The 19,433-nt window shown below is 36.1% G+C and overlaps 1 protein-coding gene across 4 annotated transcripts in view; it reads right to left on the bottom strand.

The window, feature by feature from the left end:
• The window catches only part of NLGN1 (neuroligin 1), a gene marked incomplete at both ends in the record, with an annotated part of 661,388 nt that extends 647,303 nt beyond the window's left edge, over positions 1–14,085 (bottom strand). For 3 of the 4 annotated variants that reach the window (XM_080810648.1, XM_080810650.1, XM_080810651.1), the window contains one exon: positions 13,593–14,085. In XM_080810648.1, the coding sequence (XP_080666774.1) occupies positions 13,593–14,085 (493 nt within the window). Of the gene's footprint in view, positions 1–13,089; positions 13,150–13,592 lie in introns of all 4 variants that reach the window. The other variant, XM_080810649.1, reaches the window with a different exon arrangement.
• Positions 14,086–19,433: the final 5,348 nt, after the last annotated feature.

The following is a 19,433-nucleotide window of genomic DNA, read 5'->3' as shown; positions in this document are numbered from 1 at the left end:
CACAGGGCTGATATAATTATAGTTTTGGTTATGCCTGATGTGTTTTATTCTAATGTGCATATTTTGTGCTCCATACACATTTAAAGATTTAATTAAATGTTTTATTATACAGAACACAGTGCCAAATATCATCATCATTACCTTTTTTCTTCCCCCCACAGAAACAGCCATTTCCTCATTTTGTTCTGAGATTTTAATACAAACAAGGCTTACATTTACTTGGTAATACAGACATAGCCACCACAAAAGTGTCTGATTTCTTGTTCCCAGTGGGCTATCATTGCAAAGTAAGCTCCCTGCGGGCAAAAAATAAATATGTCCTGCCCAAATGAGTCTCCCGTAGTTCTGGACAAGGATGTTTGGCTTAGAGAAGGCTCAAAAGAGAGAGAGGGAACAGCCATGTAGGAAATTTTAGGCAGTGCCTTCTGGACATAGAACACAAACAAAGAGCAAAGAGCTCTTTGCTCCAAAGAGCAAAGCAACATTGGAACTAGTGAGAGAGAGAGAGAGAGAGAGAGAGAGAGATTGGAAGGGAAGAATGGGGAAAGAGAGAAAGAGAGAAAAGCATCATTCTGAATGTCAAAGATTCCATTTAATGGCAGTCTGAGGCCCCAGTAAACATTCTACAAGGTATTGTTTTTCTCTCCTGAAAACAGTCTGCTAAACCACACAAGTGGCCAAAGAAAGGTCTTCATAATACAAAGAGGGAAAAAAACCCCAAATCTCATCCTTGACCTTTCAGAGTGAGTTGGAATACAAAATAGTTTAAATGATCATTATAGAAAAAATTTCTATTCAGAATCCAGATTTATAGATATTCCAGTTTTCACTGAAATAGAGTTAATTCCCTAAATAAATGACTGTCAAACTCATTTTTTAAAACAAAGACATCTCTCCCCTCCTTATTTTTCTTTTTTCTAAAGGAAATCTTGGCACTCTAAGTGGATTTTCCCTATTTGTGTAAGGAATGAAATCCAAGCTGTCCTGGTGGTGTTGAGATGTGTGAGAGTCTGGGGGCTTGTGATGATGGGGACTTGGAAGCAGGTCAACAGAGGCACTGGTGGGCTACTTGACTGCTCTGCTCAGACACAGCTCAGAAACCTTATGATCTGCCTGGCCTGTAGATTATTGTGCCAAAGGGACACATCAGTTCCTCCTGATGAAAGCTTAGAGCTACAAACTGAGGCCAGACTTGCTCACTGCCTAGGAAGACGATCGATCAGTGGAGGAAGATGATGAATGGGAACTTAACAAGAAGGCAAAGCTAGCACTAGCTATAGGCATTCCTCTTTTCAGAGATCCCCTTCACAGGGACATATCTATTCCTGAGAGGCCCAGGAATCCAGATCAGAAGGAGCATATATGTTCTTAATAATTCTACCTAGGCCTCCCTCTTCCTTTCCTGGGAACAGCTCTATTTACAAATGCTTCTGATCTACTTGGCAGAGTTACGTTTGTCCTCGTGTCATACCCGCCTTGAATTCATTATCCCTCTATCCCCTTTCTTCCTCCTCCCACTCCTGCTCTGAGGAAGTTAGAGAGAAGATTCCAGAAGAGGAGCCCTGCAGTTTTGTGGAGAAACATAATAGGAACTCTTTTGTGAGAGAAAGAAAAGAGAGAGAAAGTGCTTTTGTATCATCCTCCTAAGACTAAGAGACACCAGGTGGCCATTTTCTTTTTTGGCTTAAATGCTCCAAAAGTCTTCACCTCAATGAAAAAAGATGAAAGAAAGAATGAACACTTCTTTGTTTTAGTCCTGAAATGAGGAGCGGAAAATTAAGACTGTTGATTTTATGATTCTCCAAATCATAATTATGGCTGCAATGACCCCAACTCCTTTTATTAAGATATCTTTTGCCATTGTTTAAAACTAATTCTTGCAACATTTTACATGCTTTAATGAAATTAAGGGCTATAATTAAATCGCTCTAATGCTATCATTATGTAGATACCAGATGAACAGAATTACAGCAAACAAAGGAATAGGTCTTAAATTAAAAATTATTTTAAAAAGATCTTTGCTTAATTGCTTTTATATGACAAATGAAACAGTCGTGAACATCAATGCTACTACAAGGTTAAATTGATGGAATCTTAATTTTTACTAAAACTATATTTACATATAAGCAACCGTCCAGATAAAATGTTTAAAATTCAGGGAAAGTTAAAAAATCTGAATCTTTTTGTCACAGAGTCAAACACTTGCATATTCAAAAATATCTAAACTAATGCATACCATCCTATCTTGATAGAAAAATACCTAAAAAACAAATTAAGGAAACTTTCCAGGAGAGCAGAAAGAATCTGTAGCTGTTGGAGGGCCTGATTATCACATTTGAGTTCTTTTTTTTTTTTTTTTTAAGATTTTATTTATTTGACAGAGAGAGATAGCCAGAGAGGGAACACAAGCAGGGGGAGTGGGAAAGGGAGAAGCAGACTTCCTGCAAAGCAGGGAGCCTGATGTGGGACTCAATACCAGGACTTTGGGATCATGACCTGAGCCAAAGGCAGAAGCTTAAGAACTGAGCCACCCAGGTGTCCCTCACATTTGAGTCCTCATTTGAAAAGGAGTCCCCCAGCACTCTTAACTAGCAGCCATGTGATCTTGGGTAGGTTATGTAACTTCAATAAGCAATAATTTTTCAATCTATGAAATGAGGATAATGATAATATCATTTTGAAATCTTTCTGGAGATTCAGTTTAAAAAAAATTGGAAGTGTGCTTAGAGATCCTCAAGAATTCATGTCCAAACAGAACCTCAGAATGTGACGTTATAGGAAAAATTGTGTTACTCCAAAATTCATATGTTGAAGTTCCAACCCTGAAAACCTCAGAATATGACCTTGTTTAAAAATAGTCTTTACAGGGGCACCTGGGTGGCTCAGTGGGTTAAAGCCTCTGCCTTCGGCTCAGGTCATGATCCCAGGGTCCTGGGATCGAGCCCCACATCGGGCTCTCTGCTCGGCGGGGAGCCTGCTTCCCCCTCTCCCTCTGTCTGCCTCTCTGTCTACTTGTGATCTCTGTCCGTCAAATAAATAAATTTTAAAAAAAAATAGTCTTTACAGATGTTATTAGTTAAGATGAGATCATTAGGGTGGACCCTACCCCACCTGATTTGTGTCCTTATAAAAAGGAGTAATTTGAAAACTCAATAACCAAAAACAACCAAACAATCCAACTTAAAAATGAGCAGAGGATCTGAATAGGTATTTTTCCAAAGAGATACAGATGGCTAACAAGTGCATGTAAAGATATTCAACATCACTCATCATCAGGAAAATGCAAATCAAAACCACAATGAGATATCACATCACATCTTCCAGAATGGTTAGTATCAAAAAGACAAGAAATGACAAGTATTATTGAGGATGTAGAGAAAAGGCAACCATCATGCACTGTTGGTGGGAATATAAATGGCACAGCCACTATGGAAAACAGTAAGAGGGTTCCTTAAAAAATTAAAAATACAACTATCATACAATCCAGTAAATCCTGTTTCTGAGTATTTATCTGAAGAAAATGAAAATTGGAAAAGGTTTATTCATTATATTCAATGCAGTATTATTTACAGTAGCCAAGAAATGGAAACAATCCAAATGTCCACTGATGGATAAACAAAGAAGATGTGACACAGAAATACACACACACACACACAAATAAACATACAGGAATACTATTCAGCCATGAAGAAGAATGAAATCTTGCCATTTGTGACAAATAGATGGATCCTAAGGGCATTATACTAAGTGAAATAAGTCCAAAAGAGAAAGACAAATATTGTATGATCTTACTTATGTGTAGAATTTAACAAACAAACAAAAAACAAGCATATGGATACAGAGAACTGATTGGTGGTTGCCAAAGGTGGGGGTGAGGGGTGGGCAAACGGGTGAAGGAGGTCAGAAGGTATAAATTTCCAGTCAAAAAATAAGTAAGCCATGAGGATGTAATAGCTGGTAACTACAGTTACTAATATATCTAACAGAATATATATATATATATATATTCTAACAGAATATATATATAATATATATATATTCTGTATATATGTATATATGTATAATATATATTATATATATTATATATATTTTTATATATATATTCTGTATATATATATATGTGTGTGTGTGTGTGTGTGTGTGTGTGTGTGTGTGTATACATATTCTTGAAAGTTGCTAAGAGTAAATTTAAAATTTCTCATCAGAAGAAAATAAATGTGTTACTATGTATGGTGATGATGTTAATTAGACTTGGTATGGTGATCAATTCACAATACATAAAAATATCAAATCATTATGCTATATATTTGAAACTAATATGGTGTTATATGTCAATTATATCTCAACTTAAAAAACAGATTTTAAAAGGGGGTAATTTAAACACAGACATACATACAGGGAGAATGTCATGTGCACAGACACAGGGAGAGGATAGCCATCTGTAAGCCTGAGGAGGGAAATCTACACCAGATACTTCTTCACAACTCTCAAAAGAAATCAACCCTGTAGACACCTTGATCTCAGACTTCTAGCCTCCAGAACCATAAACAAAAATCTTCCGTTGTTTAAGCCATGCAGTTTGTGATACTTTGTTACTGCAGCCCTAGCAAAATACAATGACCTTATTGGGAAATAGGGGCTTTGAAAATGTAATTAAGATAAGGTCATACTGCATTAAAATGGCCCATAAATGCCGTCATTGGTGTCCTATAAGAAAGCCATGTGAAGACACAGAGACACAGGAAGACACTCAGGGAAGAAAGTCATGTGATAGAAGAGGTAAAATAGGAGTGATGCATCTACAACCCAAGGCATGCCCAGAACTTTTGGCAACCACCAGAATCTCAGAGAGAGGCCAGGAGATTCTCCTTCAAAAGCTACAGAAATCATCCACCCTGTCAACTCCTTGACTCTGGACTTCTCAAATCCAGAACTGTGAGAGAATAAGTAATCTCTGTTATTGTAAACCACACAATTTGTTCAATCTGTTACAGCAGACCTAGGAAACTAATACAGGAAATGTTACATAAAGTACTCTGTCCTCTTATAAATGGCCATGAGAAAATTTACGATCAGAAATTATGCTTCCACATCTAGTCCAGAATTTAAGGTTATCAAATGTAGAATGAGTTTATATAATTGTTACTAGAGAATTTATATGCTGATGCTTTTTGAAATTGGTCATTTCCTAGGCTATTTTAGCATGTACCACTACAACAGGGAGGAAAAAGAGCACTCATAGGAGAAATATTAAAAGCCAAAAGATTATCAACAAAATCTGTAATGCTAAGTAATATAGAAGTAATTTAAAGCAACAGTTACATCATAATTATTAAGCTAGTAGCATGTCCTATATGTGAAAACAATACATTAAAAAATACATTATTTATTATACATTGGAGAGGAGAAGGAAAAGCAGTTTCTACAAAGGATTTATTTTGTGGTATAACTCTCTTTGCTGGTAACATAAGTCTTAAATGTTTTCAACTTCAACCCCAGTTTCTATAAGAAAAAGGTATTTATTCTCTGGAGAAATTGAGTTGGACAACTATAATGGTCTTTTAATCATCTGCTTCAGAGGACTCTCTCTGACTGTCAGTAAACAATGGAACAATTGATGCTATTCTTTTAAAACTTTACAACCCTTAGATCCACTTCATTTCAGAGTTCCAACTTAAACTGTTTAGCTTTTAGAAGACTTAACCACATCTGTCCAAGGTTACTAATTCAAATATGGAGTCAAATCTCTGGTGCAATTTGGTTTCCATTCATCCTCAAACCCCCAAATGAACTTGATATGGCAATCATTCCAGTATGCAGTGATTTTTGTCTACTAGCAAACTGGTAACCAATTTCATTTTCTTTTTGATCTGAAATCCCACATAAACAAGACTGCCGTTGTTGCTGTTGTATTGTTTTATTTTATTCCTCATTCAAAAATTACCTCAAAGGAAATATAAGCGGTCACCAACAAATTATGTATCTTTGGACAAGATACCTAACCTCTTTGGTCTTCCATGTCTGCATTTATAATATGGTAATAAAAATCTCATAAGATTGTTATATTAAATTAATAAGGCTAAATTCCAGAACAAATTTTTTAAGTTTTTTTTTTTTTTTACGTAATCTTTACACCCAACATGAAACTTGAACTCACAACCCTGAGATCAAGAGTCACATGTTCTACTGACTGAGCCAGCAAGGCACCCCATTCTAGAATAAATTAAGAGCTCACCAATGTTAATTCTATCTCCATTCCTCTTAATATTACACATCAAGCAAAATAAAAGCAATCAGATAAAAATAGAAACCCACTACCACTTCAACCCAAGGATTCCTACTCATGTACTCTTCTTAGCATTAATGTTAAATTATCTATTTATACTTTTTAAAAGATTTTATTTATTTATTTGAGAGAGAGAATGAGAGAGATCACAGAGGGAGAGGAAGAAGGAGACCTGCTGCTGATTGGAGATCCAAATGTGGGGCTTGATCCCAGGACCCTGAGATCACTACCTGAGCCCAAGGCAGACACTTAACCCACTGAGCCACCCAGGTGCCCCTATTTATGCTCTTTTTAATCCAAAACTTCCAACTGTGTACTAGATCCCATCTTTCTATAAAAATGTTATTCTGGCAGTCTACTGTCTTCTTTATTTTCCATTGCTCCCTTTCTACTACACAAACATGTTTTTATTTCTCTCATCTTAACCTACAGCAATAAAAGTAACCTCTGTTTTCCTTATGTGCCCATTTTTTCCTGATCTGTCTTACAGCAAGACTCCTTAAAATAGTTATTTATGCTCAGGAACTCCAAATATCCCACTTTCTCTTAGCCCACTCCAGTGGTCAGACTTACACACTCCACAAAAGTTTATTTGGTAAGAGTTGATTACTATGTCATCACTGTTTTGATGCATCTTCTTTACTAAGCTTCTAGGACAACAACAACAAAAAATCTTGGTTTCCCTCCCACTTCACACATAACACTTTTTCATTCTCCACTGTTTTCCTTCTCTTCTTCCAGCCCTCTTAATGGAAGGTCTCATGGGTTAGTCTTTGGTGTCTTTTTTCTTTTCTCTATTTTCATTCAGTTACTTTTATTCTCACTCAGCCTCATGACTTTACCTCAAATCTTTACCTTCTGTACCACAATGATTCCCAAATTTATACCTCCTATGCCTCTCTCCTGAACTTCAAACTAGTTCCTTGAGGTCTGAACTTGAACATCTATAAGTCACCTTAAATTTAACATGTCCAAAAGTATGCAACATCTTTCCACTGTACCTCCCCCTAAAACATTCTACATTCTCCTTTTTCATCTTACTTGATGGCAAATCTATTAATTTAAGTACTCAGATCAAAAATCTAGGAATATTCTCTGACTTATTTTCTTTCACAGCTCATAACAAATTAATAGAAAAAAATGTGACCTTCAGAAAACATTGAGACTCTACCACTTCCATTGTTATTACCCCAGACTGAGCCTAGACCAGGCTTATATGTTGTCTGGGCTAAAATAGCCTCTTATCTGCTTTCCCATTTTCCCCATACTCTTCTGCAATTTACTCCCAATACCTCAGCCAGTATGACTTTTTTCCCCTTTGCTGAACTTTTCATACCAATCACTTATTTATTCTATAACTAGACACCTGTACCTCCACTCCCCTTCGTTCATTTTTACCCATCCCCCCACCCCTCTCCCTTCTAGCAACTATCAATTCGTCATCTGTATTTATGGATCTGTTTCTGTTTTGTTTGTTTGTTTCTTTCTCTATTGTTTAGATTCCATACATAAATAAAATCATATAGCACTTGTCTTTCTCTAGCTGACTTATTTCACTAATACCCTCTAGGTCCATTCATGTTGCTCTAGCTGGCAAGATCTCATTATTTCTTATGGCTGAATAATATTATATATATTTCCCATATCTTCTTATCCATTCATCTGCCTATGGACACTTAGGTTGCTTCCATATCTTAGCTATTGCAAATAATGCTACAATAAACATAGGGGTTATATATCTTTTTGAATTAGTGTTTTTCTTTTCTTTGGGTAAATACCCAGTAGCAGAAGTACCTCATTGTACAGTAATTTTGTTAAATTTCTTTTGAGGAACCTCCATACTGTTTTCCACAGTGGCTGTGCCAATTTGCATCCCTACCAACAGTTCACAAGGTCTCCTTTTTCTCTACATCCTTGCCAACACTTGTCGTTTCTTATCTTTCTGATACTTGCCACTCTGACAGGTATAAGGTGATACCTCATTGTGGTTTTGATTTGCATTTCCCTGATGATCAATGATGTTGAGCATTTTTCAGTATGTCTGTTAGCCATCTGTATCTCTTCTTCAGAAAAATGTCTATTCAGGTCCTCTGCCATCTTTATATTGTATTATTTGGGAGGGGTTTTTTTGGTATTGAATTGCATAAGTTCTTTATGTATTTTGAATATTAACCCCTATCAGATATATCATTTGCAAATATCTTTCCCCTTTCAGTAGGTTACCTTTTCATTTTGTTCATGGTTTCCTTTGCTGTGGTGGCATGACCTCTTTAATAAAATGTCAGATCATTCTGAGTCTCACTGCCTCTCTCCCATTAGCCTTTCCAGGTATACTATAGTGCAAATTGTTCCTTAACTACACAACACAGACTCTCACCTTAATGCCTTTGCACTAGCTCTTTACTCTGCTCTTTCCCCAGATACCCACTTCATCTCCTTCAGGTCTTTGTTGGAATGAGGATTATGCTAAGTATATTATTTAAAATGACCTTTATCCTTCACACCAGCACCCTTGATTCACCACACTCTTGATTTCTCATCTTCTTACATCTTTTAACTTTAGCTATTGATTGTGTTTATTGTCTACAGTTTGTCTCCACACACTAGATGTAAGCTCCTGGATGTCAAGAACTTTTTTTTCCCCCACTGCTGTATCTCTGGGTCCTAGAGCAGTAATCTCATCAGCACAGAGTAAGGACTCAGTAAATATTTGTTAGATGAATAGATTAGTTAAAAATGTGTCAGCCAGAAGGAGGAGCCCTCTGGAATATAATCTCCTTTTAAACACATTGACAGCGAAGAGAGTATTGCTATGTATAATTAATTAGGGAAAAGTCAGCATCTATGTTCAACTAACAACCAAAGAGACCCTAAATCTGTGGAAAGGGCTTTTGAATGATATCTATATTATCTCAGGTAATGATGACTAAATAGAAAATGTAAAAGTAAAATATGCATATGAAAATCAGGAATAAAATACTCAAAGAGTAAAAAATTATGCAAGAGGCATCTATTAAAATTCCAATTTTCCATACATTAAAAATTGGGGTAAATGAGAAAAGTAGGTTAAGAGTTTCTCACACTGAAGAAATGAAAATCACTTCTGTATTCATCTCAGAAGAGCTATGCAAATAATAGTCAGAATGCTGGAGAAATGCAAAGCTGCACAACTCTAGGGTACCCATGAGCCAATCAATTTGTTTGTGGATTCTCTGGGTCCCTTGTTCCTCCTTCTCATGTTTACTGCCTAATATTTGACCACTCTTCTGTTTGTTGGCAACTCTCACAAGACAGCAAACTAGAGAAACAAAATGAAACATAAGCAAATTAAAGCTATTCCTGATAGTAGCCAAGAGAAATATGTTGGGATCTTGGTCTAGACAATAAGAAAATTATGTGTTGGATTTAAGAATGGTCACTAAAATGGGTACTAGCAAGTTTTCTGGAAATCAGTTACTATCATGGACTCGACCCAATTCAATTAAAGTGAGAATTAAATTCATCTAAAATAGAGTCAACAGGTAGAATAAAAAGAATTCATAATATATTTGAGAGGGGGGAAAAAAAGAAAGGGAGATCAGGAAAGTAGAGAGATGTGAGCCTCTGCTATAGAAATCTCTATTAGAGGTAATTTAACATAATGGAAATGCATCTAATATTAGCAAGAACTAGGAACAAACCTAACTACCACTTACTAGCAATAGAAATTGGGTCAGAACACTTAACCTCAGAACCTACTTCCTTATTTATAAAATATAGATAGTAATATCTTTTCTACATCCAAATTCCAGTTTCTGTCACGTGTCATCTGCCTGTTTGGCCCAGTGTTGACAGCCATCTCATTTTAAGCACTCATCTTTCAATTTTGAAAGGATAAAACCCTGAAGAAATATCTAGAGAGTAATTAACATATGGCTAAAACTATCATGGGAAATATAAAAAGATAGATTGAAAAGTGCAACTGGGACCTGTTTTAAATGAGAGGAAGCCTATTGATAAAAATGTTATTTTTTTTCAACTGCACAGGAAAAATATTATAAAAGCTCTATCTAAAAACTATAGCCTGGGTAGTGCAGTCAGTTAAGCGTCGGACTCCTGGTTTAGGCTCAGGTTGTGATCTCAGAGTCGTGATCTCAGGGTCATGAGACCGAGCTCTGCCTCTCGCTCCATTTCGGACCCCTTGACAGGCTCCGCACTAGGCGTGGAATGTGTTTGAGAGTCTCTCTCTCCCTCTCCCTCTGCCCCTTATACTCATGTTCTCTCTCTCTCAAACAAATAAATAAATATTTAAGAAAAAACTATAGCCAGGCATCTCTTGGGGAAGTAAAAGATTTTCTTCCTATTATACAGACTACAGCGGAGAAAATGCTTTGTTCTTTGTAAACTTATTTAAATTCAGTAAGTTCTATGGGAAAAAGGATATTTGTTTCATTCATTACTGACCTCCTTTGAAGAGTAAATGATTAAGGCAATTAAGAAATAGTTTTGGATTAATACAGTATACACAGATTATAGTATACTTGGCACAGGGGTGGGGGGAGGTCCATCTGCCTTGGAAGGTAACCATACACAGTTAAAAAGAAAGAGATAAATAATAGCAAGCAAAAATATCTTTAACACCTATAAAATGCAACACACCTATTCCTATCGTTCCTGAACCATCATTTATAAACTTCTAGAATTCTGTTGGAGAATTTATAATCCATATGCAATATATATTGGTATATGTGTAGATATGAAATGACTATTATTTTCTTGAACCAGAATAATGGGATTTCTTGGAATGACCAAAAGAGACTCTCCATGATAAAGAAGGAAAAAAGGTTAAAAGTTTGGGAAAAAAATTCTACTCCTCTGCTTAAAGTCAAGCTCTAAACTTTAGTTGTTAGTTTAAAAAAGGTTATTTATATAGAAAACCACATTTAAAATCTTTGTTACTTATACTTTGGGGTAACAGACAAACAGCTAATAAAAGAACAAACTTATTTAGTAATAATAAAATATATTAGATACCAATGCAAAATAATTTTTTAAACTGCTTAACATAAAAGCACAATTGATTTGGAGTAGAAACCACACACACTGAAGTGAGTATCTACAGATTTTATCCTCTGGCTAATTAGAAATCAGTTCAAAGTTTGCCAAAGTAAAAAGCACAACCTTACACACCTCTTTGCCAACTCTCTCATACAGCCGATGGAACCAACAATCCAAAGAACAATGAAAAAGAATTTTCTAATGAATCTATTTCTCCCTGAAGTTGTATGAGAGGAAAGGTCACTTTCTCACTTACTAGCTTACCTTTTCAGTATCCTTATCATTTTCTTGATTGTACATATTTTCATGTATTATGTTCTATTTATACAATCTTCAATAGCATCTTTATTTATGACTTTGTGAATCAACATCTTTGTGGTAGGAGGTGAAAGTCACTTAGCTAATTACACATGCTTGATAAGCTGCATAATAATAACCACTGCAGTATTGTACATTAGTTGAAGGCATGTAAATTACTGCAGTTATTCTCATTTGGGGAAAAACAAGAGACTTTGTTTTAGTTGTTTAAAAGACTTTGTGCTCTCTATATCCACCTTCTCAAGTATACTGCGTTTTAACCCAAATCGTGGCATCAGTAATACACTAAAAGTCAGATCTCACTCTACTAGTATGACCAAAGAAATAAAAATAAAAACAAAACAAAACAAAAAACTCAATTTAATGCAAATACTCTGATCGACATTGAGAATTTTGTTATATGAAGCTCTTCCATATAATGCAAGCCTCGCAAAACAGAATAGCTTAGACACTCCCTGCCCCACAAGGATGTTGTAATGAAATCTGACTTGGTCTAGCCAGCTTTAGAAGTGCGTAGAGAGATAGAATGCACACCACTAGAATATTAATATGACTTCTGTATGAAGATTGGAAATTCTACAAAGTTATGAATAAGGTCAAAATAACACTTGGATGATTTACTGCCCTAGAAAATCATATTCTCCTATGAGTGATTTACTGGATGTTATATAAAAATGGAGTGTGGACAAGCTACATTCAGATGCAAGCTTGCAGCTGTCAGTGTCTACATTTACTCAATCTGGCTAGAGGATGATTTGAAGGTTGATTTAATTGTAGCTTCTGAATCATGTTCTTCCCTATGTTTTAAATTGTTTAACATAAATACAAAAATGTTAAAGTAATTTTAAGACTGTAAATATTTAGTATAAAAATCTGCAAAACCTCATTCTTTTCTGGAAGAGTAACCGAAAATATACACTATCTGGAAAAAATACCATTACTTAATAATGGTAATTGCCCAACAGTCATGGCAAATTTACCCTGATATGAGAAAGTTCATAGGGCATTCAGAAGTAGTGAAGAATAAACAAGCAAAAAACTAGACTTGTGACTGAACTGATCAGTTTTAAGAGGAACAGAAATCTGTATCTGGAGAACAGGGTTCGGAGAAAAAGTCAACCAGTTGGCAAGGCAGCATCATTTGGACTCCTTGCATGCAATGTCATAGCCTAAATATCTTTTCCTCTAAACACAAACTCAGAGCAGAGATTCAATTCCTATCGATGCTACCAGCACCAGAACACAAGGCACCACCACTGAGCGTCATCAATATTATCTACTCAGCTACAGCTCTCCTTCACCATCTTTCTATTCCTTGACAGGCTTCATGAAATTCCAAGTATCACCTAACCATTTACTTTCCAACATCAGCAAATCATCCTTAGGGAGAGTATCTTCTTCCTCTGTAAGCTTTTTCCCCCATTTTTTATTTCCACTTTTATACATACCTCCTTTTCTACATATTTTCTTGCCGGGTTTTCTGGCACATTCCTTGGATATTCTTTTTACTGAAAAATGAATAGAAGACTAGAAAATAACATGGCGCTCCATCACAGACCGCCGGAACATGCAACACCACTATCTAACTTAATATGCTCCTGCATTTACTGAGTGCGAAAGATCCCCAGTTCGTTGAGCCTGCACATGCAATGGACACATGTTGATGCATCTTCTCAGAAGTCATTTGGTAGGAAATGGAAATTAGGAACCCATTTCTACCTAAATACACGTGCTGCGGAGGAAAGAAAATGAGTAGGCACAGGAAAAAAATAAGAACAGATACACCAACACACATAAACAAAAAGAGCAGCATGCAAGCATGTAAAGTATGTCTACATGCCAACAGGAAAAGCCATGCATGCTACCAGTACACATGAATTAATATTGTTAGAACTTAGAATAGAAAAGAAAATATAAATTTATCTCCCTGCTTTTCCTGCAGTAAACTCACCATCCTCAGTTGGAACGTATATGTTTAAATATAGGCAATCTTCACTCTGGTCTTGCACATATGATGAAACCACATCCAAGTTATTAGTAAACCACACAGGAAGCATGACTTCCGGCAATCTGCCATCGATGATATTCTGGGGGCACACAGGAGCAAACTGAGTCGCATTCCTGATATCTGACCAGGGGGATGGTGGTTCTGGAGGCTGAAAACGATGTTCCCCTGTGGGTGGGGCAGCATACGGAACCCCAAGAAATTGAATAACAGGCCCCAAAATTTCGTTATTGAGTTCTTTCTTAATCCCCCTTATCTTGCCAAAGTTGGTAGTCACCAGTGGGTCTGCATCATCCAATTTTTGGGAAAGCACATGGGCAGCCTGAAGTAAACATCCCAACACGCAGAGAGTCAATGAGGCACCCAATCGCCTGTGTACCGAGCATGCCATTACTGCTCTCCAAACATAATTTGGCCACATGCATCTGGGCAGTGCCATGGTCCCACATTAGCTGTGTAGTTGTCTGGTTACAGAGAGGCAAAGGTATTTGTATCCACTTGAGAAAGACCGTATAATGGTAGAATACACCTCCGACTTCTTCGAGGCGAGTTTGTCAAGAAAAGCTCAGGAAGCTCTTTATGCGGCCACTATCTCCCATTGATTTCACATGGACTGAAGTAGCATCTTCAATCATCACTAGTTATCAGACCATATCCTATTGACCATTCTGCTTTCCATAGTAGCAACGTGACAAGAGTGGCCATTGACTGTAGATTTCCCTCTTATAAATCAAATCTAGTTAGCGGCAGGTCTGCATCCTAAAGAAAATGAAAATAAATCATTAGAACGAACGAGCTAAAATAGACAGAGCAATAGCGAGACGTTTTACAAGCTACAGAAATACATAAGCGGTGGCTACAGTCAGGTAAGTTGAATGCTACCACAGGAAAATTATGGCTTGATGTGAGATGACAGGTGAAATAACTGATTATTAGATTATTGAGAAACTTGCCTGCTGACTTTATACATGTTTAAGTGGAAGCAGGCCTTGTCAAAATACATGGTTTCAAGAGCATTTCACAGTATACCATTTTTTTTTAAATACTGAAGGTTATATGTGAAATTGCCCCTTTATTGATAGTCTTCAATCATGTCAAGGAACCACAGAATTAATCAGCACACATACTAAATATTAGAATTACATAGCAGAAAATATTTTGAAAATCATTGGTAGGGAATTAGTGGAATGTAAACAAACTGTAAGAGTGGATATATACATATACATATTTAAAAACAAACCAACAAGGAGGTAGTCCCCGATCCTATGCGATCTAGAAGAAAACAAAGCTAATGCCAGAACAAGAAAACTAATCCCAGTTCAACGGTGATCATTTAAATACAACTACCCTCTAAGTCCAGCCTCCTTGCTGTTTCTCAAAAGTTTGCATCAAGTCATTGGCTATAGGTCCCTCACCTTAAATTAAGATTCAAAACTTTAAAAGATAAAATGGCTGTAGACAACATTTGAAAAAGAAACAGAAAATGTCATCATTTTTTTTGCAGACTAAAGGTTTCTTTTTCCACCATCCAGCTATAACGTTTTAGAAATCAGTATATTTGCAACATGAAAATTAATTTCTGCGTCAAAGACAACATATTTTAAGTCACAAATTTCATTTTCACTACCTGCTAGAGATCAAAGGAGCAATAAAAAATAGAATGCAGTAGTTTTACAAAATAATCATACCTAATCACAGCATCCTGCAATATTAACACTAATAGAACATCTAACACTGTTTACCCAGTTCAACTTAAAACACATCAGGATACAATGTAACACTCAGGGCAATGCAATTCATGGTGTACTCTTACTTCAACTCCAAGTTAGCATACAACTCGGCAAATTCATGTTTTCTTGTTCAAGAAATCTCTTAAAGTGCTTACTTTGAAAATACCAGTGTTGATTTGTATTACAGATGGTTCTATCCTGTCATATTATGAGAAGATTCCTGAAGAAGTGCTAGTCTGGCAGTGGGGCTGCCCTGACTCTGTGTTATTGGAAAGGAGATTGTACAAACTATATAGGGCAGCGGGAGATTTGGTTCAGGCCTGGTGTTCCCTTAGCTCTGAACAATCCATCACAGGAAGCAATAAGGAGATAAATGTCTTTCTTCAAGAATACTTCCATCTGTGTTAATTCATAAACCTTTGCTGTGAAAGCTCATTAACATACAAAAGACAGGCTTAGACCCATCCCATTCCTGTGCCAGAACTCCAGCAAGCATTGAGGATTTAGCTACACAAACCCATTTCTGTTAAGAGTAGACTACGCTTACTCTTGTGCAGAATCGTAGTGGGCCACAACATGATGGAGTCTTTCCCAGTCGCATTTAAGATTTAAAAAACACCATGTCAAATGGATAAAGAAGATGTGGTACATATACCCCATGGAACATTATTCATCCATCAGCAAGGATGAATACCCACCATTTGCATTGACATAGATGGAACCGGAGGGGATTACGCTAAGTGAAGTAAATCAAACAGAGAAAGACAATTATCATATGGTTTCTCTTGTATGTGGAACATAATCAGTAGCACGGAGGACCACGGGGGAAACCCAAAGGGGGAGAAATCAGAGAGGGAGATAACCACAAAAGACTATGGACACTGAGAAAGAATCTGGGGGTTTCAGAGGGTAGGAGAATGGGGGGAGGGGGTAACAGGGTGATGGGTATTGAGGAGGGCACATGCTGTGATGAGCACTGGGTGTTACACTTAACTAATGAATCACTGAACACTGCATCAAGGACGAATTATGTACTATATAGTGACTAACTGAACGTAATAAAAAATACATTAAAAAAAAACAAACAACAACAAAAAAGCACCATGTTGACGCCCAAAATAGAGTACCTGTGGTGGCACTTTAAAAATCTTCATCACCATTTTTCATTCAGCCCAATCTCCATGCACAGTGATTTCCAAAAGTTCCCTTTTTATACACTTGGTATCTTAGTAATAATAAAAAGTACTTGTCACTGAGGGTGACCCGGGGGAGGCAGGTAGGGAGAGGGTGGTGGGGTTATGGACATTGGGGAGGGTATGTGCTATGGTGAGTGCTGTGAAGTGTGCAAACCTGGCGATTCACAGACCTGTATCCCTGTGGCTAATAATACATTATATGTTTATTAAAAAAAAAAAGTACTTGTTTCATTATTAACAAAATAATGCTCCTTTTGTACTCACAAATCCCTAACCATGTTAAAAAGAAAGGGGTTCCTGTTTCCCACTGATGTGATACTTTCATGCAAGTTGTGAAAGATTAGAATTCTGCATGCCATGGTGAATTTTCCAAATTCCAATAATGTTTCACTTCTGGGCTTCACAAAAACATCCCATTTTACATGGGCTTACCTGTATGGAGAATTACAGTACTGACCCCAAAGATTTCTCAGAAGTTGTGTTATAATAATAACAGTTGTCCAAGTCTAATGTAAAAATATGGGTTGCTTAATGAAATTTTAAACATATATGTAAATAAGTCTATTATAAGTCTTCATACATATATGTGTCTGCATCTAAATATAAAGTCTCTCAAATTTGTTGGCAGGCTTATTTCCTATTTATCGGTGCTTTCTTACTGTATGCCAAACCCTTTGCTTTTATGCATTTACATCTCATTTACAATAACCCTATAACATGGGCTCAATAGTTATCCCCTTTTTACTCAGAGGAACTGAGACTTAAAGAGGTTAAACACCTGGCCCAAGGTCTCTCAGAGAATCAATAACAGATCCAGGAGCCCACTGGCATCTGATTTAAAAGCTGTCCTCTTGATCACTGCGCCTGATAACAGTCTCTCACTTCACAATTAACACTTTTAAAAAATTGATCCTAGTGCACTTAAAATTGAATTGCAAAAGTGTTTCATGTTCCTTTGAAAGGACAGAGTCTAGGTAAATACTCTGACAATTTCATAGAAACAGAAATTTAAATGGATTACCCTGTTCTTATTGGAAGTTTAGATTTAATTTTGTTACTTTTTTTACTTGATGTTTTTGACCTTTTTATTTTACATCAAATGCAGTGACTGGTTGTCTATATGTGTTTACACAGGATTATGCTAAAATAATCATGGGTGACAAAAAATTCCAACTTCATGATAGCCTAAATGTCCACTAACTGATATTGATAAATGAATTATGATGTATACACAAATCAGAACTCTATACATCAGTGGAAATAAAGGACCCAGACCTAAATATGTCAACTTAGATAAATCTCAAAAGTTTTAAAGAAAGCATGCTGCAGATCAAAGACAGTAAAATGTTATTTAAATAAAGCATAAAATATGCAAAACAAAGCTGTATATTATTCACAGATCTCATAAATATGTAGTAACAGAATATTTGTCATCCCTGGGTAAGGAGGAAAGTGTATGAAATTACTCCAGCAGTTAATTAATGTTATTAATTAATTAATTGGTAATTAATTGGCACTAAGATTGATAACCTGTGGTGAGGCCTTAAGAGAACACAATTAATTAACTACAGCAAGTTTTATAAATCTAAGATTTGACAGTGTTAGATGACACATACACACCCCTACACCTTTGTTATGCAATTCTCTATGTTTTTCCATATGTTTGAAATATTTTATAATAAATACATGAAAATAACACAATCAGAAAGCCTTATTCAGCAGGCCAGACAAGTAGATGAGTCTAATAAATCATACAGGAATAGCTCCATCGAACACTGCAGTTAGAAAAGATGCTAGCTCAAAAAATTTCTCCCTTTGGGTTGAAGCATATGTGGTACCACTGAGAAAAATAAAATACAAAATAAATAATATTTTAAAAGGCATATAGATGGTAGTATTTCACTTGCATTGATTCATCATAATAGCTGGAACTAGTTTTGTTCCTGAGAAACCCAGATCAAAGAGATGATGCTGAGAGAGTAGAGAAAACTTTCTGGAACATTAGATAATCACAGTGGGTGGCACAGTCATCCAGTTTTCTATTCACTCAACAAACATTTAATAGGTATCTACAACATATAAGCTATTGTGCTAAATATTATGAGAGTACAATTGAGTTTTTGCTCCTAAGTAGTTACAATATTTTAAAGGAATAAGCCACATTAAAAAAAAAAAAAAGTCTCTAATGCAGGCTGGAATGCGACATGTGTTCAACAAATGGATGATGAATGGGGAGGTGGGAACCAACAGGAAAGTTCTGACTTACAACTTTACATAGTCCATTACATGTCTTTTTATAAAATTATTACCTATTTATTTTCTATCTTGCTTATTTTAGTTTCTTTTGATTTGTTTTATTGTTGAACCCAGCTCCCCCAACCTCCACTACTGAATTTCTTATTCAAGGGCAAGGATTTCATGTTTGTTGTTGTTAAATAATGCTTCACAGCCATCATAAAATCTATTTGACAATCCTTATATAGTACAGGCAAACCACAGCTGACGCTGACTTACCACCAGCATAAGGTGGAGCTTGCCCAGGGCTATACAGCTGATTGTTGTTATTTACCATAGTTATGTTCTATAAAGTCATTGCAAACACCAAATTAGGGAACATGGATCCATTGCTCCTAGGTAAATAGCTATAAATTATTCACATAGTTATAAATTATAATCTCAGTTACAAATTAGTTATAAATTATTCACATAGTTGTAAGTTATAATCTTAAACCCTAAAAACAATTCATTGTAGTAGACTCGATTCTCTTTACTTTACAAAAGAGAAAACAAGGTTCAAAAGTGTTGAGTGACTTGTCTGAGGCCACTCCACTAACCGATGACAGATTTGGGATTCAGAGCCC

The sequence above is a fragment of the Martes martes genome (genome assembly GCF_963455335.1).
Source record: "Martes martes genome assembly, chromosome: 1".
Classification (NCBI taxonomy): domain Eukaryota; kingdom Metazoa; phylum Chordata; class Mammalia; order Carnivora; family Mustelidae; genus Martes; species Martes martes.
The sequence above is the reverse complement of the archived record's forward strand: the minus strand, read 5'-3'. Positions and strand labels throughout refer to the sequence as shown.